The 21,975-nt window shown below is 38.2% G+C and overlaps 1 protein-coding gene across 1 annotated transcript; it reads left to right on the top strand.

Annotated features, from left to right (window-relative positions):
- The first annotated feature begins 1,199 nt into the window (after positions 1-1,199).
- On the top strand, positions 1,200-19,240 carry LOC142848924 (aldo-keto reductase family 1 member C18). Its single transcript, XM_075971090.1, has 9 exons — positions 1,200-1,332; positions 10,210-10,377; positions 10,529-10,645; positions 11,705-11,782; positions 12,762-12,884; positions 16,092-16,201; positions 16,429-16,594; positions 17,323-17,405; positions 18,992-19,240. The coding sequence occupies exons 1-9, from the start codon at positions 1,249-1,251 to the stop codon at positions 19,032-19,034; spliced, it is 972 nt and encodes a 323-aa protein (XP_075827205.1). The 5' UTR covers positions 1,200-1,248; the 3' UTR covers positions 19,035-19,240.
- Positions 19,241-21,975: the final 2,735 nt, after the last annotated feature.

The following is a 21,975-nucleotide window of genomic DNA, read 5'->3' as shown; positions in this document are numbered from 1 at the left end:
AATCTTAGTTATTTTATTTATTAATTTATTTACTTTTATTTATTTACTTTTTATTTTATTTACTTTTTTTTTCTTTTGAGACAAGGTTTCCCCGTGCAGCCAAGGCTGCACTGGAACTTGCTCTGTAGACCAGACTGGCCTCAAACTCAGAGATTTGCCTGTTTCTGCCTCCTGAGTGCTAGGATAAATAGCAGAATGTTCTCCCAACTATATATAAAGAATGAAGATATTTTGCATAGTGCTGAATGCAAGAAAATAAAGATCTATCTTTATATTTCCCCATGTGACTTTGTAAAATAAAATTCTTTACACAATATAGAGACGAGTCATTTGTCTCTCAGAACTAATTACTTAGCAATTTGTTGATGGTTATGGCAAATTGTTCTCAATAAAAACATAGATTGGATCAATACCAGTATTTTAGACACATAAACTCTCTTTTTAGTTTAGCTTTTATGAATGTAGCTGTTTCCATGTGGATTAATAAATGTTTGTTTAATACTATAGCATTTTGTCCATGTTTTATGTCACTTTCTATTATTTAAATCAACCTTAAATTTCACCCCAATCTCCAAAATATTCTATGAAATAAAATATAATGATATGTCTTCAATTCTTCATTTCTCCAAGAAGCATAAAGCACAAAAATAGAAAGCTACATTAAAGCTACAAGATACAGAAAGGAGATAACAGAAAGAGAAAGTGGACAAAAGAACAAGGTATCCTGATCACCTTCACAGGGAACTGGGGATCATTCTATGTAGAAAAGTATTTTAAGTATTGTAGACATTATTTCTATAAAATTGAACCAAATAAAAATGGAAGAGAAGCAAAGATGACCATTGTAGGTTTTGAAATACTCTGGATTTCAAAAATTGTATAAACAATGAGAGTCTTCTTCATAACAACAAAAACTAAGAAAGTAGACACCTCAAGTTTTCTATTCTTGAATTGGTCAATAAACAGTGATTGAAATAATGAATGGAGTATTCCAATGACAAAATTTATTAAATAAAAGCATTTGGTGGTCACTGTGTAGGAGTTTCTAGCAAGTTCTCTTTCGTATAAAAATAAGTGGACTGATGTCAATTCTTTCCTTATAAATAAATAGAATACTGATGTAACCTGCTCCGCCTCCGTGCCACGGGTTACTGATTAGTCACACACATTTGGAGCAATATTTTGCACTGTTCACTGTCTCTGAGAGCACAAAAAAGAGAGTCTTCTAACTTAGAGGAGTGAGTGAGGATGAGTTCCAAATCTCAGAAAATGGAATTAAATGATGGTCACTCCATTCCTGTACTGGGCTTTGGCACCTTTGTGACTGAAGAGGTAACAGGGCTGGTGTTGGGCTGGTGAGGACTGGAATGAATACAAACCTAAAAGAATGGAAGTTACCAATTCCTGTGCAATTCTGGAGGGTTCCTGGTCCACTGCTTCACCAGGTTAGAGCTATGCCTTGTAAGAAGAGAGAGGCAGACTGTGTGTCCAGAGTTTGATCATGCGATCATTCACTATTCTGGTCTGAATACCAAAGATTTTCCTTCTGTTTTGATCTGCTTCCCAGAAAAGAAGAAAAACTAAAACTTAGTTATTAACCATATCTAATAATATATATTATATATATAATAGCCATTATATTTGTTAACCATTGAAATATGTTTATTCAATCCATTCATGCATTTTTATGTGTAATTGCTTGATTTTTGTTCTTAACTGAGTTTGATATAAATTCTAGATATTAGTCTTTATGTAATAATTGATTGACCTTTTTTCCTCTTCTGTAGATTGCTTTCTTTACACTGTTGACTGTTTCCACTATTATACAAGCGATGTTAACTTGGTATCCTGTCACTTGTGTGCTTTTGCTATTTTGTTCTGTGCTTTGGAGGACAAAGTCAAAAACTGCCTAAGCCATGTTTTAAAGAGATTCCTTCATGTTCTTGATAGTAGTCTTATCATCTCAGTTCTGATATTAATGTCTTTGTTTGTTTTGATTAATGTTACTATTAGGTAGCAGATTTCAGTCACATTTCCATCCTCTGTGTGGGGATATTCAATGCTCCTAGTGTCATTGGTTGAAAACCCTGTGTTTTTTCTTATTCTTATTTAGGACCTTGGTTGAGAATCATTTGAAGAATAAATTCACTTCTATGATGTCTAGTCCATCCCATTCATCTATATGTTAATTTTTATGTCTAGTTCTGGGATTAAAGGCATGCACTACTGGGATTGAAAGCATGAACTGCCCAGTGTTTTAGTTTTCTACAAAACTCCTAAAAGTAGCTATCACTTTTCTGGATATACATATATCATTGTTCTCTTTCAGATCTATGGCTTTTTCTTTTTTTTTCTTTTTTGTTAAGAATCTAATCTCATACAATATATCTTGATTACCTTCTCTGATGACAGTTGAGAGATTAATCTAATTAATCTATAGATATAAGGATAAGTCATTAGTAGCCAGTTTAATTCTACATCTGTTTAAGTTTTTCTCTTAAGCGGCCTATAACTAGTCTGATCCCAAGTTCATGACCCCAATAAGGATGCCAGGTTTGGGATTTGTCTTGTGGGCCAGGGCTTAAAGTAAAAAAACAGCTAGTTAGTCTCATAATATTATGACACTATGTAGCAGTGTGCGTATCTTCCTAAGTCGTTATTAAAGCTTGCAGGGTTTGCATATATATATAAAATGATGATTACTTTTCTCCTTCAGTAGTGATGTTTAACTCTTGATTTAATAATTAAAATACTTACCTTTAGATTTCTATGAGATTACAAGGTTAAGAAGAGTCATATATATCCAACTGATGAGTTCCCATGTTTGGTTTCTGAACTGCTTGGTAAAACATGGAAGTATTTTCATACTAGTTTCATGGTTTCCCTCTCTCCCATCCACGGTTGCCATAGTCACACAGGTGTCTGTAGGAGCTCCCAAAGTCGTAATACACATTCAGAAGATCTCTTGCTACTTCCCTCTGAGGCTTTTCCTTCAAGACAGCTATTATCTGCTTAACTTTTCCTTTTTAAGAAACATTGATTATTATTTGCCTGGAAAAACCTTTAACACTGTTTTATAAAAGAATGTTTACAGTTATTCTATTCCTCAAAGTTAAAGCATGAAATAAGAGATGCATTTTAATTAGTGAATAATAAATAAACATGTCTAGTTCACCATTTTTTTTTATTGATAAAAGGAGAATAAAGAAAAGAGAGAAAAAAAAACCAAATTTCCACCTCCTCCCAGCCTCCCATTTCCCTCCCCCTCCTCCCATTCTTCTCCCCCTCCTCCCACCCCTCTCCCCTTCCCCCCACTTTTCTCCCCCTCCCTCTCCAGTCCAAAGAGTAGTCAGGGTTCCCTGCCCTGTGGTAAGTCCTAGGTCCTCCCCCCTCCGTCCATATCTAGGAAGGTGAACATCCAAACTGGCTAGGCTCCCACCAAGCCAGCACATTGCGTTGGATCAAAACCGCGTGCCATTGTCCTTGGCGTCTCATCAGCCCTCATTGATCGTCATGTTCAGAGAGTCCAGTTTTATCCCATGCTTTTTTTTGGTAACAGTCCAGCTGGCCTTGGTGAGCTCCCAGTAGATCAGCTCCACTGTCTCAGTGGGTGGGTGCACCCCTCGTGGTCCCAACTTCTTTGCTCATGTTCTCCCTCCTTCTGCTCCTCCTTGGGACCTTGGGAGCTCTATCCAGTGTTCCAGTGTGGGTCTCTGTCTCTATCTCCATCCGTCGCCAGATGAAAGTTCTAGGATGATATGCATGATATTCGTCAGTATTGCTCTAGGATAGGGTCATTTCAGGTTCCCTATCCTCAGCTGCCCAAGGAACTAACTGGGGGCCTCAGCTTGGGCACCTGGGATCCCCTCTAGGGTCAAGTCTCCTGCCCATCCTAAAGTGGGTCCTTTAACTAAGAAATGGGGTTCCGTGCTCCCCTATCCAACCTTCCTTTATCCCGATCCTCCTGTTTCCCCAAGTCCCCCCTCCTTTCCTTCTACCTTTTCTCTCCCCATCTCCCCTTACCCCCATCCCACCCCACCCCCAACATCCCACTTTTCTCCCCGGCAATTTTGTATACTTCCCTTATCCAAGAGGATAACGATATGTTTTTCCTTGGGTTCACCTTCTTACTTAGCTTCTTTAGATTCGCCTATTGTAGACTCCGTGGTCCCTATTTATGGCTAGAAACCAATTATGAGTGAGTACATCCCATGTTCATCTTTTTGGGTCTGGCTTACCTCACTCAGGATAGTGTTTTCTATTTCCATCCATTTGCATGCAAAATTCGAGAAGTCATTGTTTTTTACCGCAGCGTAGTACTCTAATGTGTATATATTCCATACTTTCTTCATCCATTCTTCCATTGAAGGGCATCTAGGTTGTTTCCAGGTTCTGGCTATTACAAATAATACTGCTATGAACATAGTTGAACAAATGCTTTTGACATATGATAGAGCATCTCTTGGGTAAATTCCCAAGAGTGGTATTGCTGGGTTGAGGGGTAGGTTGATCCCGAATTTCCTGAGAAACCGAAACACTGACTTCCACAGTGGTTGCACAAGATTGCATTCCCACCAGCAATGGATGAGTGTACCCCTTCCTCCACAGCCTCTCCAGCAAAGGCTATCCTTGGTGTTTTTGACTTTAGCCATTCTGACAGGTGTAAGATGATATCTCAAAGTTGTTTTGATTTGCATTTCCCTGATCGCTAAGGAGGTTGAACATGACCTTAAGTGTCTTTTGGCCATTTGAACTTCTTCTGTTGAGAATTCTCTGTTCAGTTCAGTGCCCCATTTTTTAATTGGGTTAATTAGCCTTTTAAAGTCTAGTTTCTTGAGTTCTCTATATATTTTGGAGATCAGACCTTTGTCTGTTGTGGGGTTGGTGAAGATCTTCTCCCAGTCAGTAGGTTGCCTTTGTGTCTTAGTGACAGTGTCCTTTGCTTTACAGAAGCTTCTCAGTTTTAGTAGGTCCCATTTATTCAATGTTGCCCTTAATGTCTGTGCTTCTGGGGTTATGCCTAAGAAGCGATCACCTGTGCCCATCTGTTGTAGGGTATTTCCCACTTTCTCTTCTATCAGGTTCAGTGTTTTCGGGCTGATATTGAGGTCTTTAATCCATTTGGACTTGAGTTTTGTGCACGGTGATAGATATGGGTCTATTTTCATTCTTCTACAGGTTGACATCCAGTTGTGCCAGCACCATTTGTTGAAGATGCTTTCTTTCTTCCATTGTATACTTTTAGCTCCTTTATCGAATATGAGGTGTTCATAGGTTTGTGGGATTAAATCCGAGTCTTCTATACGATTCCATTGGTCGACTTCTCTTTTTTTATGCCAGTACCACCCTGTTTTCATTACTGTAGCTCTGTAATAGAGTTTGAAGTCAGGGATGGTAATGCCTCCAGAAGATCCTTTATTGTATAGGATTGTTTTGGCTATCCTGGGTTTTTTGTTTTTCCATATAAAGTTGATTATTGTCCTCTCCATATCTGTGAAGAATTTTGATGGGATCTTGATGGGGATTGCATTGAATCTATAAATTGCCTTTGGTAGAATTGCCATTTTTACTATGTTGATCCTCCCAATCCAAGAGCAAGGGATGTCCATCCATTTTTTGGTATCCTCATCAATTTCTTTCTTCAATGCCTTAAAGTTCTTATCAAATAGATCTTTCACTTCCTTGGTTAGATTTACCCCAAGATATTTTATGCTGTTTGTGGCTATCGTGAATGGAGAAGCTTCTCTGATTTCCCTCTCTGCTTCCATATCCTTTGTGTATAAGAGGGCGACTGATTTTTTGGAGTTGATCTTGTATCCTGCCACATTACTAAAGCTGTTTATCAGCTGTAAAAGTTCTTTGGTGGAGTTTTGGGGGTCGCTTATGTACACTATCATATCATCTGCGAATAACGAAAGTTTAACTTCTTCCTTTCCAATTCGAATCCCCTTGATCCCATTATGTTGTCTTATTGCTATTGCTAGAACTTCCAGCACTATATTGAAGAGGTATGGTGAAAGTGGACAGCCTTGTCGTGTTCCTGAGTTAAGCGGGATGGCTTTGAGTTTCTCTCCGTTTAATTTGATGTTAGCTGTCGGTTTGCTGTATATAGCTTTTATTATATTTAGGTATGACCCTTGTATCCCTAATCTCTCCAAGACTTTTAACATAAATGGATGTTGAATTTTGTCAAATGCTTTTTCAGCATCTAATGAAATGATCATATGGTTTTTTTCTTTCAGTTTGTTTATATGCTGGATTACATTGATAGATTTTCGTATGTTGAACCAGCCCTGCATCTCAGGAATGAAGCCTACTTGATCATAATGTATAATTTTTCTAATGTGTTCTTGGATTCGGTTTGCCAGTATTTTGTTGAGGATTTTTGCGTCGATATTCATGAGTGAGATCGGCCTGTAATTCTCTTTCCTGGTTGAGTCTTTGTGTGGTTTTGGTATCAGAGTAACTGTAGCTTCATAAAAGGAATTTGGTAATGACCCTTCTGTTTCTATATTGTGGAATACATTGAGGAGAATAGGAATTAGGTCTTCTTGGAAGTTCTGGTAGAATTCCGCATTGAACCCATCTGGCCCTGGGCTTTTTTTGGTAGGGAGGTTTTTGATAACAGCTTCTAATTCTTTGCGACTTACAGGTCTGTTTAGATTGTTCACCTGGTCCTGGTTTAATTTTGGTAAATGGTATTTATCTAAAAAAGTGTCCATTTCTTTTACATTTTCCAGTTTAGTGGCATACAGGCTTTTGTAGTAAGATCTAATGACTCTCTGAATTTCCTCTGTGTTTGTGGTTATGTCCCCCTTTTCATTCCTGATCTTATTAATTTGCGTGTTCTCTCTCTGCCGTTTGATTAGTTTGGATAGGGGTTTATCAATCTTGTTGATTTTCTCCAGGAACCAGCTTTTTGTTTCATTGATTCTTTGGACTGTTTTCTGTGTTTCTATTTTATTGATTTCAGCCCTCAGTTTGATTATTTCCAATCTTCTACTCCTCCTAGGGGAGTCTGCTTCTTTTTTTTCTAGAGCTTTCAGGTGGGCTGTTAAGTCTTCAATATGTGCTTTCTCTGTTTTCTTTAAGTGGGCACTTAGTGCGATGAACTTTCCTCTTAGCACTGCTTTCATAGTGTCCCATAAGTTTGAGTATGTTGTTTCTTTATTTTCATTGAATTCAAGGAAGACTTTAATTTCTTTCTTTATTTCTTCCTTAATCCAGGTATGGTTCAGTAGTTGACTGTTCAGTTTCCATGAGTTTGTAGGCTTTCTGGGGGTAGCATTGTTGTTGAATTCTAACTTTAATCCATGGTGATCTGATAAGACGCAGGTGGTTACTAATATTTTTTTGTAACTGTGTAAGTTAGCTTTGCTACCGAGTATGTGGTCAATTTTCGAGAAGGTTCCATGAGCTGCAGAGAAGAAGGTATATTCTTTCCTGTTCTGGTGGAATAATCTATAGATGTCTGTTAGTCCATTTGCTTCATTACCTCCATTAATTCTCTAATTTCTCTGTTAGGTTTCTGTTTGATTGACCTGTCCATTGGTGAGAGAGGAGTGTTGAAGTCTCCTACTATTAGTGTGTGTGGTTTGATGGCTGCCTTGAGTTTTAGTAATGTTTCTTTTACATACGTGGGTGCTTTTATATTAGGGGCATAGATATTCAGAATTGAGACTTCATCCTGATGAATTGTTCCTGTTATGAGTATAAAATGTCCCTCTCCATCTCTTCTGATTGATTTAAGTTTGAAGTCAACTTTGTTAGAAATTAGTATGGCCACACCTGCTTGTTTCTTAGGTCCATTTGCTTGATAGGCCTTTTCCCAGCCCTTTACTCTGAGTAGGTGCCTGTCTTTGTGGTTGAGGTGTGTTTCTTGTAGACAGCAGAATGTTGGATCCTGTTTTCGAATCCAATCCCTTAGTCTGTGCCTTTTTATAGGTGAGTTGAGCCCATTGACATTAAGTGATATTAATGACCAGTGGTTGTTAACTCTGGTCACTTTTTTAGTAGTAGGGTTTGTGTGTTTCCCTTCTTTGAGATGCGCTGGTGAAAGGTCTCTAGATGACTGAGTTATTGTGGGCATTGTTGGACTCCTTGGTTAGTGATTTTCCTTCTATAATTTTCTGTAAGGCTGGATTTGTGGCTACGTATTGTTTAAATTTGTTTTTATCCTGGAAAATTTTGTTTTCTCCATTTATAGTGAACGAAAGCTTGGCTGGATATAGTAGTCTGGGCTTGCATCCATGATCTCTTAGTTTTTGCAGTACATCTATCCAGGACCTTCTGGCTTTCATGGTTTCCATAGAGAAGTCAGGTGTAAGTCTGATAGGTTTACCTTTATAAGTAACTTGGCCTTTTTCCTTTGAGGCTCTTAATATTCTTTCTTTATTCTGTATATTTTGTGTTTTGATTATTATATGGCGAGGGGATGATTTCTTTTGATCCAGCCTATTTGGTGTTCTGTATGCTTCTTGAACCTTCATAGGTACCTCTTTCTTCAGGTTGGGAAAGTTTTCTTCTATAATTTTATTAAGTATATTTTCTGTACCATTGAGCTGCACTTCTTCTCCTTCTTCTACTCCAATTATTCTTAGGTTTGGTCTTTTTATTGTGTCCCAAATTTCCTGAATGTTTTGTGATGAGAATTTGTTGGTTTTGCTGTTTTCTTTGATCAGTGTGTTTATTTTCTCTATGGTATCTTCAGTGTCTGATATTCTCTCTTCTATCTCTTGTAATCTGTTGTTAGTACCTGTCTCTGTCATTCCTGTTCGTTTACCCAGATTTTCCATCTCCATTCTTCCCTCGGTTTGTGCTTTCTTCAATGCTTCCATTTCATTCTTCATGTCTTGAACCGCTTCCCTAACCTGTTTGATTGCTTTTTCTTGTTTCTCTTGGTTTTCTTGCGTGTCTTTGAGCGATTTATTCATTTCCTCTACCTTTTTGTTTGTAATATCTAATTGTTTATGGCAGTTTTTCACCTCCTGTTTAAGGTCCTCTATTATTTTCATATAGTTATCTTTTGAGTCGATTTCTTCTATTTCTTCAGGAGTAGGGTGTACAATTCTTCTTATTTCGGGATCCCTGGTTTCTGGTGGTGTCATGTTGCCTTTCAGGTTGTTGGAGGAATTCTTGTATTGGCGCCTTCCCATCTCTTCCTTCAAATGGAGCCAGGAGAGGCCTGGTCTCTTGGTCCAGTCTTTGCTGTGATTGACTCTCTGGGTATATCTCTTCAGTGTAGAAGTAGGAACCGTTCCCGCCCCTGGATAGCACACACTCACCCGTCCTGATGGGGTTCCTCAGCAACTAAACAGGGCCGCCAGTAGCCCAATGATCCAGGGCCAACAGGATGAATGGAGCAAGGGGGGGATGGTATCCAGGAGCGCGCAGGAAGCCTGGCGCCAGAGCTGAAGGTGCCCGGCTCCCTTACAGGGGACCCTGAGGTCTGCCCGGTAGGCAGGCACTCACCGCTCTGGGTGGGTCGCCTTAGTTTAGGAGCTTAAAACTGTACTTGAGCACTGGTCCTAGCATACAGCAGGGCAGGGTTGGGGAGGGGTGCAGGGGGGGGCTGGATCGTGGGAAAGAGAGACAGCCCTGCAGAAGGAGCTGGGGGAGGGGGTTTGTGCTCTCTTCCGGGACAGTCCGCCCCTGGATAGCACACACTCACCCGTCCTGATGAGATTCCTCAGCAACTAAGCAGGGCCGCCAGTAGCCTAATGATCCAGGGCCAACAGGATGAATCCATTTTTTATTTTTTAATCACATTTGGTAGACAAGACAATAATTTAAATTTTGCTTTATTTATAATTTTCTTAAAATTATGAATTTTGTTGTAAAATCTGACAAATACTTGAAATTTTCCTTTGTGATTAATCTGGATATATTCTTTGTATAAATCTATGTCTTTTGAGGATTCATCTTCATTGTGCATATTTATTTGTGATGTGTATATTATTTAACTGCTTAGAAGTTTAACATAGCATACTAGTCACTGTTTTCAGATTAGACTCAGCTAGTATCTGGGAACTTAGATCTCTTACCAATGTTGTCATTGAATTAGGAAAGACCCAGTAAAATGTGGATGGATCCATCACTCCAAGCAGAACTAAATAGAAACACGAGGGGAAATTGTTTCTTATAAAAGTCACTGCTTATACTAACGTAATCACGGATATATTTAAATACTGTTTATTTCTGTTTCTTTAGCATCTCAAGAAAAAGTCTATGGAATCTACCAAAATAGCTATAGATGTTGGATTCCGCCACATTGATTGTTCTCACTTCTACCAAAATGAAGAAGAGTTGGGACAGGCCATTCGAAGCAAGATTGAAGATGGCACTGTGAAAAGGGAAGATATATTCTACACTTCAAAGGTATTAAAGACACAGTGCATGATTGTGCAAATTGATGAAGGGGATGTATTCACATGATATAGTTGAAAGTTTCTCAGTACCAGGTGACAGAAAGCAACTGATTACGGCAATTTATTGATCCAGCACAACTTCCATTTTCCGTATTTTGTAGCTTTGGTCAACTTCCCATCGTCCAGAGTTGGTCAGACCCAGCTTGGAAAGTTCACTGAGGAAACTTAATTTGGACTACGTTGACCTCTATCTCATTCATTTCCCAGTGTCTCTGAAGGTAGGCACTTTGTGTAATATCAAACTATCTAACTTCAACTGTCACATGACCTTCATTTTGTGAGTAGATGGATTTAATATATAAAAATTTATATAATCTCAATTTATTTAATAAGAGTTATAAAACAACAAGGTGTGGCTGCAGAAATAGTGGAAGGAAAGAACTGATTCCTACAAGTTATTCTACAATCATCACTGTGCTACACACAAACACACACACACACACACACACACACACACACACCAGAAACAGAAATAAATAAAGGCAGGGTGGGGATCAGAGAAAAATGTAGAGCTCAATAAAATCAAAATAAATAATTAAACAAATCAGTAAACATATTGAAGTAAGAAATCTTAAACACACTCCTCAGGATAACTTACATGAAAATGTTTACCACATCATGTAAATGAGCAAAACTACAAAATAGTCTTTGGAAATATCTTCACTTAGTTCTATCCTGACTCTATACTATTAGAGGTCTAGTCAGTTTTGTTTCAGCCATTTCTACTGATGATAATAAGGCCTTTAGCTCAAAGCTCAAGCTCATTTATATTTGATGGCTTCCTGCATGTTCCAACATCAAAGTCCACCTGTCCAACATCAAAGTCCACCTTGCAGAAAAACAATTAACTTTTTCTCACGTTCCTAATTTTCTATCATTCATGCACTCAGAGTACCAAAGGCCATGGTTTGGAGCCCTGATTATTTATCCTGTGTCAAACTTACAACTCCTAATTGCCTGAAATCAGTGCCATGACACTAGTGAAACTGTCAGAGAAAGATGGACATTGCAACAGGGAAATATATAGGTGTATTAAAAATAGTGTGTCAACTACTCCATGACAGAGGCTATGAAAATGTATTATTATTGCACATAGCATATGAAAAGTAAATTCCTGTTGCTGATAGAAAGCCCTTAAAAGGTACTTTATTAATATAAGAAAAATTGTTCCATCTATGTTAAGGGTTTAATTCTCAGACATAAATTTTTCTGGGAGCATAGCTGCAGGAAGAGATGTTAAAATGGTAAGCCCTTTCTAATGACTGCAACTATTCCAGCCAGGGGACAGTCTTTTACCTCAAGATGAGCATGGAAATTTAATACTCGACACAGTGGATCTCTGTGCCACATGGGAGGTGAGTGACGATAATAAATGCCATAGAAGAAATAGAGAAGGAGAAAGTAAGAAAATATGATGGCTGAGCTATTAGCCCTTCAAAGACTCTGCGAACATCTCAGAAAAAAGGACAGGAAAAGTGTAAGAGCCGTAAGATAGAAAGAAGAATGCTGTGCTCTGGGCGCAACACAGGCAATGCAGACATGATCCCTCAGCAGATGCCCACCCTACACCCCCAATAGGCCTGCACGAGATTGAGTCTGCCAGCGCCAATTATCAACCCTGGAAGGACTCTTGGGGCCCTATTCTTCCCTGGTGAACTGTTTACTGGTGATGGATTCTGGGGAAGGGGCGGTTGTTGTCTTCAGTTGGGTATCCATTCAGGAACCCACCAGGTTTCAATAGATATTTCCAAATCCGTGATCACATAAATAATCCTGGTTAAATTCTGAAGGCCTCAAAACAGAAGGAAATGAATGCTGGAAAGAGGCTTGTAGGGAGGGAAGACAGGTAATAGATGTGGGAGAGAGATTAAGAGGTTATGGGGATTACAGTATTTTGAAGGCATTATATAATATAGGACATTAACAAAGAACCAATTCAGTGAATGCTGCTGACAAAAGGAGAGAGGTCCAGTTCGCACAACTGCACGTGTAAGAAAGGGATGAGTACTCTTTGTTGTAGACATTATGGTCTTTCTCATGAATGTTCTGCTTAAGTAGTAGGAAAATGCATAGTAAAACCAAAGTGAACGTGGAGGATAACCGTAATCTGCTTTCCTCCCTATATGATAATCATGATTGCCCAAGGAGAGCACAGGACTTTATCTTATTGTCACCACCTTTTCTGCCATTTACTTTATTAATTATCAGTTCTTACCAATAAATACTGACCAGCTTCACTTTCCTTTTTTTCACCATTCTTTCTACCAACACTACTTTATATTTCAACCAGATTCCAATTGTGTATGTTACTCTCCACCCGTATTTTCTTCCCAGGCCATGGAGAAGTGTAAGGATGCAGGATTAGCCAAGTCCATTGGGGTGTCCAACTTTAACCGCAGGCAACTGGAAATGATTCTGAAGAAACCAGGTCTCAGATATAAGCCTGTGTGCAACCAGGTGCGCTCCTTTATTCTTTATCAGGCTTTCTCTGCTTCCTTCATGTCCTGTTGACAGGTGTCTATGTGTCCCCCCTATTTGCTCATCTTTCTTCTATAGAGCAAAAGGTGCTAAGAATAGAGCCTTCATCCAGGGTTCTTGAAGGGCTCATAATTATATCTTTGCTTGGAAAATAAAACAGTGATGCGGGGAGACCATAGTGTGAAAACAGTTTAGAGAAGTCAAGGCTATCATCTGGAGATGAAGTCACTAGCCACACTTCAGAAGGAAGATTCACTTATACCTGATATACTAATGATCAGCCAGAAACTGAGTCAATACAGGAACAGTGGAGAGTAGGCGATACTGGTAGTAGCTGAAATCCACACTGAGGAAACTGTACCAATACTTAAGAGTTGATCCAGTGCCTAACCGCATCAATTGTGTGCTGATGATGTGATCTGAGATACCTTTTATAACTTACATATAAGGAATGTGGGCTTGGCAGTGGTATGCATGCCTTTAGTTCCAGTACTTGCAAGGCAAGGGCAGATGGATCTCTGTGAGTATGAGGCCAGCCTGAGCTACAAAGTAAGTTTCAGGACAGCCAGGACTACACAGAAAAAAAAAAAAACCCTAACTTAGAAAAAAAGGAAGACTGTGTTCTCGGAAAAATGTGACATGTATGTTTTGGGTACAAGCGACATATTATTTATGACAAATATAAATGTCATAAATATCAAAGAAATAACACAGAAATAATGTTTTGTACATCAGTTATATAACAAACCACATTCAAAGTTTTAGGACATTTGTAATAATGATACAACATATCAGTGTGTCCAAAAAGTCATTCTCAACCCCCCTAATGCTGCATCCCTTTAATGCAATTCCTTAAGTTGTGCTGACTCTCAACCATAAAATTATTTTCATTGGTACTTCATAACTGTAATTTGCTACTGTTAGAAATTATATCTGACATGCCAGATATTTGATATGTGACCCTGTAAAAGGGTCATTCAACCCAAAGGGATCATGGCCCACAGTTGAGAACCACTTGTCTAAAATGATTGAGTTATACCATATTCTATAATACAGGCAAATGCAAGTGTCTGTATCTGAACATGTATTTAAGAATCCATTGAAAATAAATTATAGAAATAACTATTTACTCCTACATGCTACACAACATACCCACTGCAAAAATCAAGCACTCTCATCCATTATTGTCGTTTGAGCATTAGATAATAGGAAGTTGAAAATTAGTGGAGTTTCCAACTTTAACTGAAGGCGGCTAGAGTTAAAAAACAATTAAGCCAGACCTTAAATATTCTAGCAACTAGTGATGTCAGATGTGATCATTTAGTAAAGCTAGACATAGTCAGATCTCTTCTTTTTAAAGGTAAGATTTTTTTCCTTATGTGGAAAATATATTTTTCTCACATAATACATCTTGATTACAGTTTCCCTCCTTCTGCATTTCTCCCCACTTTCTCTCCCATCTAGCTCTCATTAGGAAAACAAAAGGCTTCTAGGGGATAATAATAAAATAAAATAGAACAAAGACTAATACATCAGAAAAAGACAAAACAAAATGAAAAAAATCAGCACAAGAAAAGGCACAAGAAGCAGAAACGCACTGGTTTGCTCACTCAGAAATCCATACAAACCATTAAACTGGAAGTCATAATATATATGCAAAGGTTCTATGGGGGCACATATTTATCTAAACATAAAAATATGTGATTTTAGATTAGATAAGATAAATTTTAAAAAGTGACATTATGAGACAAGAAATATCCAAAGATGATGATTGAATTTGTTTCTCTTGGCCATTATACTACTGGGCATGCAGCCTACCTTTAATTTGTTTCCCTAGTGAGAACACTTTGGAGGAAACTAAATTTTTATTTACAAATGGTTATCAGTTGGAGACTGATTCTGTGTTAGAGATGGAAACTTTGATCCACTTCTTTCTGGTCTAGGACACCATCTGGTCCATACCTGTGCAGGCCCTGTGCAACCTGCCTCAGACTCTGTAAATTCATATAGATGTTGATTCTATTGATTAAATGGTCATTTTTTTTCTTAGTGTCCTCCATCCCAATTGGCTCTTATGCTCTTTCCACTTCCTCTTCTATAAAGGCCCCTGAACTCTGGGGCCAGAGATTTGATGGGAACATCCCCTTTAGGGATAGATGTCCCAACGTCTTTCAGTATCCAGAGACCCACATCTACTGCAGAAGAAAGTTGCTCTAATAATGGCTGATTAAGGCATGGATCAATAAGCACAGCAGAATGTCATTAGGAGTCCTTTTACTGTTATATTCTTTAGGTAGAACAGTAGCATCTGCCTTTACCCTAGGTCCCAGGACTGTCTTAGGTATGTAGCAACCAAGTAATGTTAGGGTTCGATCCCAGTGAGCGGGCCTTAAGATAAATTACATATTATTTTGTTACTCCCACAAGCTTTGTGCCACCATTGTACTAGCATATCTTGCAGGCAGGACGCCACTGTAGAACAGAAGGATTGCACCTGGGTTGGTGTTTACATTTCTTGTTTGGTAGCATACAGAGTACCTTCCTGTAGCAAAGACTCTAGAATGTGGGAGTGAAGGCTCTCTGTAGGCACCAGCTCAGCTTCCCCCCGTTCTGTGAGCTTCCTGTAGCAAAGACTCTAGAATGTGGGAGTGAAGGCTCTCTGTAGGCACGAGCTCAGCTTCCCCCCGTTCTGTGAGCTTCCTGTAGCAAAGACTCTAGAATGTGGGAGTGAAGGCTCTCTGTAGGCACCAGCTCAGCTTCCCCCCGTTCTGTGAGCTGGGTAGGTGCTGGCTTCAGCAATGGGTTTGGCCGTCAGTTTGCAGAGGGCAAGCTAAAGTCTTAGCAACAGCCTGCGCTCTTTAGGAATTCCCATGGGACCCCTTTGGCCAACAACCCAACTAGATGTACCCCAATACCAGTAGTGAGTGCTTCATTTGGCATCAAAAGATCTAGTTAGGACTCTGTCTTCCCCATTATTTGGTGATTTCATTTAGATCGCCTTCATTTATGAATACGTTTTAGGAAGTTTTGACCACATTGGGTTTCTTTTCTACCCTGCAAATGGCCCTTAGTCTTAGCTAAAATCCAATTTAATGCTAATATTTTGTCCAGCTTCCTTCCTTTAATATTTCTTTGATATTAATAAATGATTTCATATAATTTTATACCTTTCTATTCTGTTTACAGGTTGAATGTCACCCTTACCTCAACCAGAGCAAGCTGCTGGATTACTGCAAGATGAATGACATCATTCTGGTTGCCTATGGTGCTCTGGGAACTCAGAGATACAAAAATTGGTAATAAGAACAGGAGAAGTTATCTCTAAGTCACAACTCTTCATTCTACAATATCCAGGTTTCTGGAATTTACTCTCAGTCAAGGTGGGGTTGTATTTCAGAAAGGCTCCAGAGAATGATCAACTACTAGTCCATTGACTACATTTGAGAATTCCTGGACCCTTGTGGCCATGTTCATCTGTGTTCAACCCTAGCAACATATTTCTGGAAACTGTCTTTCCTTCTAGTACTAATGAGGATACCCCAGTTCTCTTGGAAGATCCAGTTCTTTGTGCCATGGCAAAGAAGTACAAACGGACTCCTGCCCTGATTGCCCTTCGCTACCAGCTGCAGCGTGGGATTGTGGTCCTGGCCAAGAGTTTCAATGAGGAGCATATCAGAGAGAACATGCAGGTGACAGGGCACTAAAGCTGTGTCCTTCATGAGTCCCAGAGCTTTAAGTTTTAATTTTAGAATTTTCAAGTGTACAAAAAACTTAATAAATTAAGCAGTACATCTCTTATCTAAATTTTTCAGCATTTAAATTGTTGGTATTTTATTATTTCTTTATAACACTCTTTTAGAGTAAACCAATCAGTTATGGACCCATGTGGTAATATTGTAACAGTTAGTGATCATCTTTTTTTTTAAATGATAAAACTGTTTGGAATTATATATAATGAGTCATCTTCCAGTCAGTTTCTGAATCCTTTGACCAGGATTCATTAAATAATTGGGCAATTCCTTCTTTAAGTAATATTGAAAATGACTTTTTCCCCCTCATCCTAAGTTTTCATGGCTAGGATATAGAAACGCAACTGTATCTATGATAATTACTGAAGTATATTTTCAAAACTGTCTCTGCACGTCATTAACTCTTCCACATACATAACACTATCTCTTTTGAATCCTGTGAGCTCTTTCTTCTCCAGCTTCCTTTGAAATCTTGGTCTGTAGATTTACATATTATATGTGCTGATATACTTTCCATTTAATTTTTAAATCTGGATTTCAATGTTTTGCTTGATGACTTTAAAAACTGGGGTACCTCCTCAGATGTTTTAAGTATTGTCTGTTGTTTCAGATTGACAAATGTTCTCCATCAATATATATTTAAAATAGAATTTCTTCTTCTGTAACAGGTTTTTGATTTCGAGTTAGCTTCAGATCATATGAAAATTCTAGATGGCTTGGACAGAAATTTACGGTATTTTTCTGCTGATATGTAAGTAACTTTCATAGCATTTGTAATTTTGATGGTTCTCTCCTTAAGGAGAGTATATTAATAGCATGTTTGTCAGAAGTTACCTCAGCATGAGGAAGTCAAAGAACACTTAGAGTCAGACAAGGCACAGATTTCTAGAATTCTCTTTCTAGACTCAGTCAGAGTTTTACTCTCGGACACAGCAAAAGAAAAGTGGATGCATATACAGGGTTACCTTGATCTGACGTGCCTTCCCCTCTTATATCAACGTCATGGAATGTGCTGGGAGAGCCCATATCATTGCTGACTCTATATTGTCCCTGCAGATCTTTTGATTCTATGTGTATCCTGGGTATTATTCAATGTCACATGTTCAAATATTGTAATGATCAATTTCACAGTATCATCTCTAAAATCCGTCCAATTTCTTATCAGACCAAAGGCAATTCCATCATCTCTGTGTCACAGGTCAGCAGCTCTTACCCCTCTCCATATGGAATTGGCTTTATTAATATCAAACCTCTTATTTCCTCTGCATTGTATGTGTGTTCAGGACTTAGACAAACATTTTCTCAAGAATGTCTGGATTGTTGTGGTAAATAAAACACTATTTATACTCAACAGACAATCATTACTCTCCTTCATGCTATCTATAACTCTATATAATTTACAAAACAATGTATAATATAAAGAGATTAATCAAGTAATATTTTGCTTAACCTCTTTTATTATATTATTATAATTATATTTTTTACATTATTTTTACTTTCTATAACCTCTTATTCAAAGAGATGGAAATACTGGCAAGCAATCAGTGATTTTTGTTCCTATTAAAATGATAAATCATTTTATCACTTTCATGCTGCTATAGAGTAAATGACTTGGACATGGAACTTTAGTCTTATAAATGACATTCCTTCTAGTTCTGAATCTAACAAAGCATAGCCTGTACAATTATCAGCTAATGAATAATTGATGGTTGAATAAAACTGACAATAAGCTGCTATCAATTTATCACTTCAGGGTAGTTTTTAACTGTCTATTACTTTCTAACTTGGTGTGTATGTGTTCTCACACAAACCCTGCATATGAAGGTTGGAGGACAACTTGCAGTCATTGATCCTGTCCTCCTACCATGTGGGTCCCAAGTATCTAACTTAGGTCACCTGGGATGGCAGCAAACACTTTTAGCTGCTGAGACATCTCTCTATCCCCCCCCCGAAATATTCATTATTATCAAATACATAACTTGACTTGCCCAATTTAAAATAAGACAAAATCAGTTTCTGCTTCATTGAGAATTTGAAGCATTAAAGAAATGGTTGGGTTTTTTTGCTTTATAGAACGGTGTATATATTTGAATGACTAACTCTGGGTTCTCTATGTGTTAATTTCCAAGGAATATGTGTATGAACAGTTCTTTTGTTCTTCCTCAGTTCTATTATGAAATACTGTTTGTAAAAGTAAGAACACATGTCATATGAATTATCACAAAAAAAGTTTTCAACTTTCACCTCAGTGGTCATCTCTGTTGAAATTGGAAACTAGAAATTGTCATCGGGCACATTGTTCATTGTTTTCTCTTTCATTGTTCTCTCTCATTGCAGATTCAAGGCTCATCCCAACTTTCCATTCTGTGATGAGTATTAACATGGAGGCCTTTGCCATGGGTTCTGTTAGAAGCTCTTTTTTGTGATACTGGACTCTCATATGCTGAAGCTGGATACATACCCTTCAATCCATGCTGCTTAGAAACTCACCCTCAGTTTGAGCTATGGGTATATGTCAGGTAGCAAAAGTACTTAATTTTAGTTCTTTTCTTCAAATAAATAAAAATAATTTGCTTCAGCCTCACCCACTCCTGTGTGAATATTGTGTATATATACCTTGAATGCTTTACCTCTTCCTGCCCCATACAAACCTCAAACTGATTTATTTGGATATTCATGAGCAGTGTTTAAGAGATAACAGCTTTTTTATTGACATCTCTAGAGTAGGTATAGTTAGAGTGTTCATTCTTTTGGGAAGTAGCAATTAGAAGCGATTGATCAATAAGTGTTTATCCTGACCTTCAAACAACAAGAAAATGTATCACATGTGGTCTGGAAGGCAAGATACACATGAGAAGAGCAGTTAACAGTCTCAGAAACTCAAAGATTAGAACTACAAGAAGCTGGAGAAAGTATTCTCCGTAGAACGCTTTGGAGGGAGCCAAGAGGGGAGTCAGTCTTCAAGGGTCTTGAGTTCCATAGTATATAATCAGATCCACTGTATCACAGGATGGAATTTGTAGATGAAAGATGGAATTCCAACTAAATTCTTCTGTGTCCTGATTCCAACCCATATAAAGGCAACATACAAGGGTTCCCTTCTTTAGAAACAAGCAATTCCCTTGTTTTTTCCAAGATACTCTAAGAGAGCTGTATTTTAAAATTTCTTATGTATAAATGCTAATGATCTATTGGTATAACCTGTTATACCAAATATATATAGTATATATATATATATATATATATATATATATATATATGTATATAAAGAATATATATATACATATACATACACACATATCTTTATTAAAGGTCCTACCTGCAGGTGCCAGTGGATTTTCTCATTCCATTTGTATTACATAGTTTCTATTCATACAATGCCAGAAGATTATATAATATCATAGCATATATTTTATCAAAAATTTAATTTATATTATCTGAGTCAAAGTCCCTCAGATATAAACAAGGCTGCCATGCCTTGCTGGTAATCTGAGCCGATTACTCCTCGTCAAAATATCCAGTGATGACTGTGATCTTTTATACTGGTTAATGTTTTCTAAGATACTCTGGAATATAAACACATCCAAACTCTGGATAATTGAACTATACACATAGGTCACTTCTGGTGCCATTTTCTAGCCAAAGTAATCATTGATATACATGTCTTTTGTAATGAAACTCCACACTGGTGGCTTTCTCAGAGAAGTGATCTACTCCATGACTAGATGCATTATTGTAAATGGTGAACCAACTTATATTTTCCCACTGTATTGAACATCAGATGCCAATGATATGGTCAGACTATCATTGGAGGATTCTTGCCTAGTCTACATGGCTTGCCTATATGATGTGTGCTATGAATATGTTTTATTATCATTGGTTAGTAAAGAAGTTTCTTTGTCCTATGGCAGGGCAGAATATAGCAAGGCTGAAAGAGATACATGTATAGAGAGATTAGGTATATCAAGGAGATGCCATGTAGCTGCCAAAGAGTAACATGCCAGTACCAGCAAGCCACATCCCACTGGCAATATACAGATTAATAGAAATGGATTAATTTAAGATGTAAGGGCTAGCTAGAAACATGCATAAGCTACTGGCCAAACAGTCTTGAAGTTAATATAGTTTCTGTGTGAGTATTTAGGTCTGGGCAGCTGGGAACAAATGAGCAGTCTTCACTTACACGTATGAGGACTCAATAATGAAGTGCTTGCTAAATCTATATTGGTACTGTATGCTGTAGATATTATAAACTCTCATTTCACCCCCTGAACTTTATAAGTCTGTGTCTCCAAATAAGTTATACAATAGAATTTTAACCTGCTTGATCACCTTCAAGAAGAATGTTTAATTTGAAGACATACCATCTCTCTAAGTAAATATTTGTAATGTAGATGATAATCAAGCAAATAATCCCATAAATGAATCACCCTCCTAGCTATAGCTTTGGCCCTACAAACTTCTAAGTTTCAAGGACATTTACCAGTCATCATATCTTCCCTTATAAGTTTTCAAGAAATGCTATTTAAAGTTCCTATGTTCACAAAGATGTTATCTCTATGTAACACACTCATTTACTCGCACTTCCATTTTGAAAAGTCATTCTGTCTTCTACAGAATGGATTATATAATTGAGGACAGATGACATCTCAAGTCCCAATGTCAACACCCTGTTTATTTATTTATTTTTTATTGAGAAAAAAATTTCCCAGCCTCCCACTCCTCCCCCCCTTCCCCCCACTCCTCTCTCCCTCCCCCACCCTTCTCCCCCTCCCTCTCCAGTCTGAAAAGCAGTCAGGGTTCCCTGACCTGTGGAAAGTCCAAAGTCCTCCCCCCTCCATCCTGGTCTAGGAAGGAGAACATCCAAACTGGCTAGGCTCCCACAAAGCCAGAACATGAAGTAGGATCAATACCCAGTGCCATTGTTCTTGGCTTCTCAGCAGCCCTCATTGTCCACCATATTCAGAGAGTCCGGTTTTATCCCATGCTTTTTCAGTCACAGTCCAGCTGGCCTTGGTGAGCTCCAATAGATCAGCCCCACTGTCTCCATGGGTGGGTGCACCCCTTGTGGTCCTGACTTCTTTGCTCATGTTCTCTCTCCTTCTGTTCCTCATTGGGACTTTGGGAGCTCAGTCCAGTGTTCCAGTGTGGGTCTCTGTCTCTATCTCCATCCATCGCCAGATGAAGGTTCTATAATAAGATCAGAAATGAAAAGGGGGACATAACCACAGACACAGAGGAAATTCAAAGAATCATTAGATCTTACTACAAAAGCCTGTATGCCACAAAACTGGAAAATGTAAAAGAAATGGGCACATTTT

This window comes from Microtus pennsylvanicus, chromosome 4, assembly GCF_037038515.1.
Source record: "Microtus pennsylvanicus isolate mMicPen1 chromosome 4, mMicPen1.hap1, whole genome shotgun sequence".
NCBI lineage: Eukaryota > Metazoa > Chordata > Mammalia > Rodentia > Cricetidae > Microtus > Microtus pennsylvanicus.
Note: the sequence above shows the minus strand (reverse complement) of the source record. Positions and strands in the feature narration are given on the sequence as shown.

What these genes read in the sequence shown, in the direction of transcription:
- LOC142848924 (XM_075971090.1), top strand. Translation starts at nt 1,249, where the DNA reads ATGAGTTCCAAATCTCAGAAAATGGAATTAAATGATGGTCACTCCATT. An exon ending in ATATATTCTACACTTCAAAG is followed by an intron (nt 10,378 to 10,528) that starts GTATTAAAGACA and finishes CGTATTTTGTAG; the next exon opens with CTTTGGTCAACTTCCCATCG. An exon ending in ATTTCCCAGTGTCTCTGAAG is followed by an intron (nt 10,646 to 11,704) that starts GTAGGCACTTTG and finishes CAACTATTCCAG; the next exon opens with CCAGGGGACAGTCTTTTACC.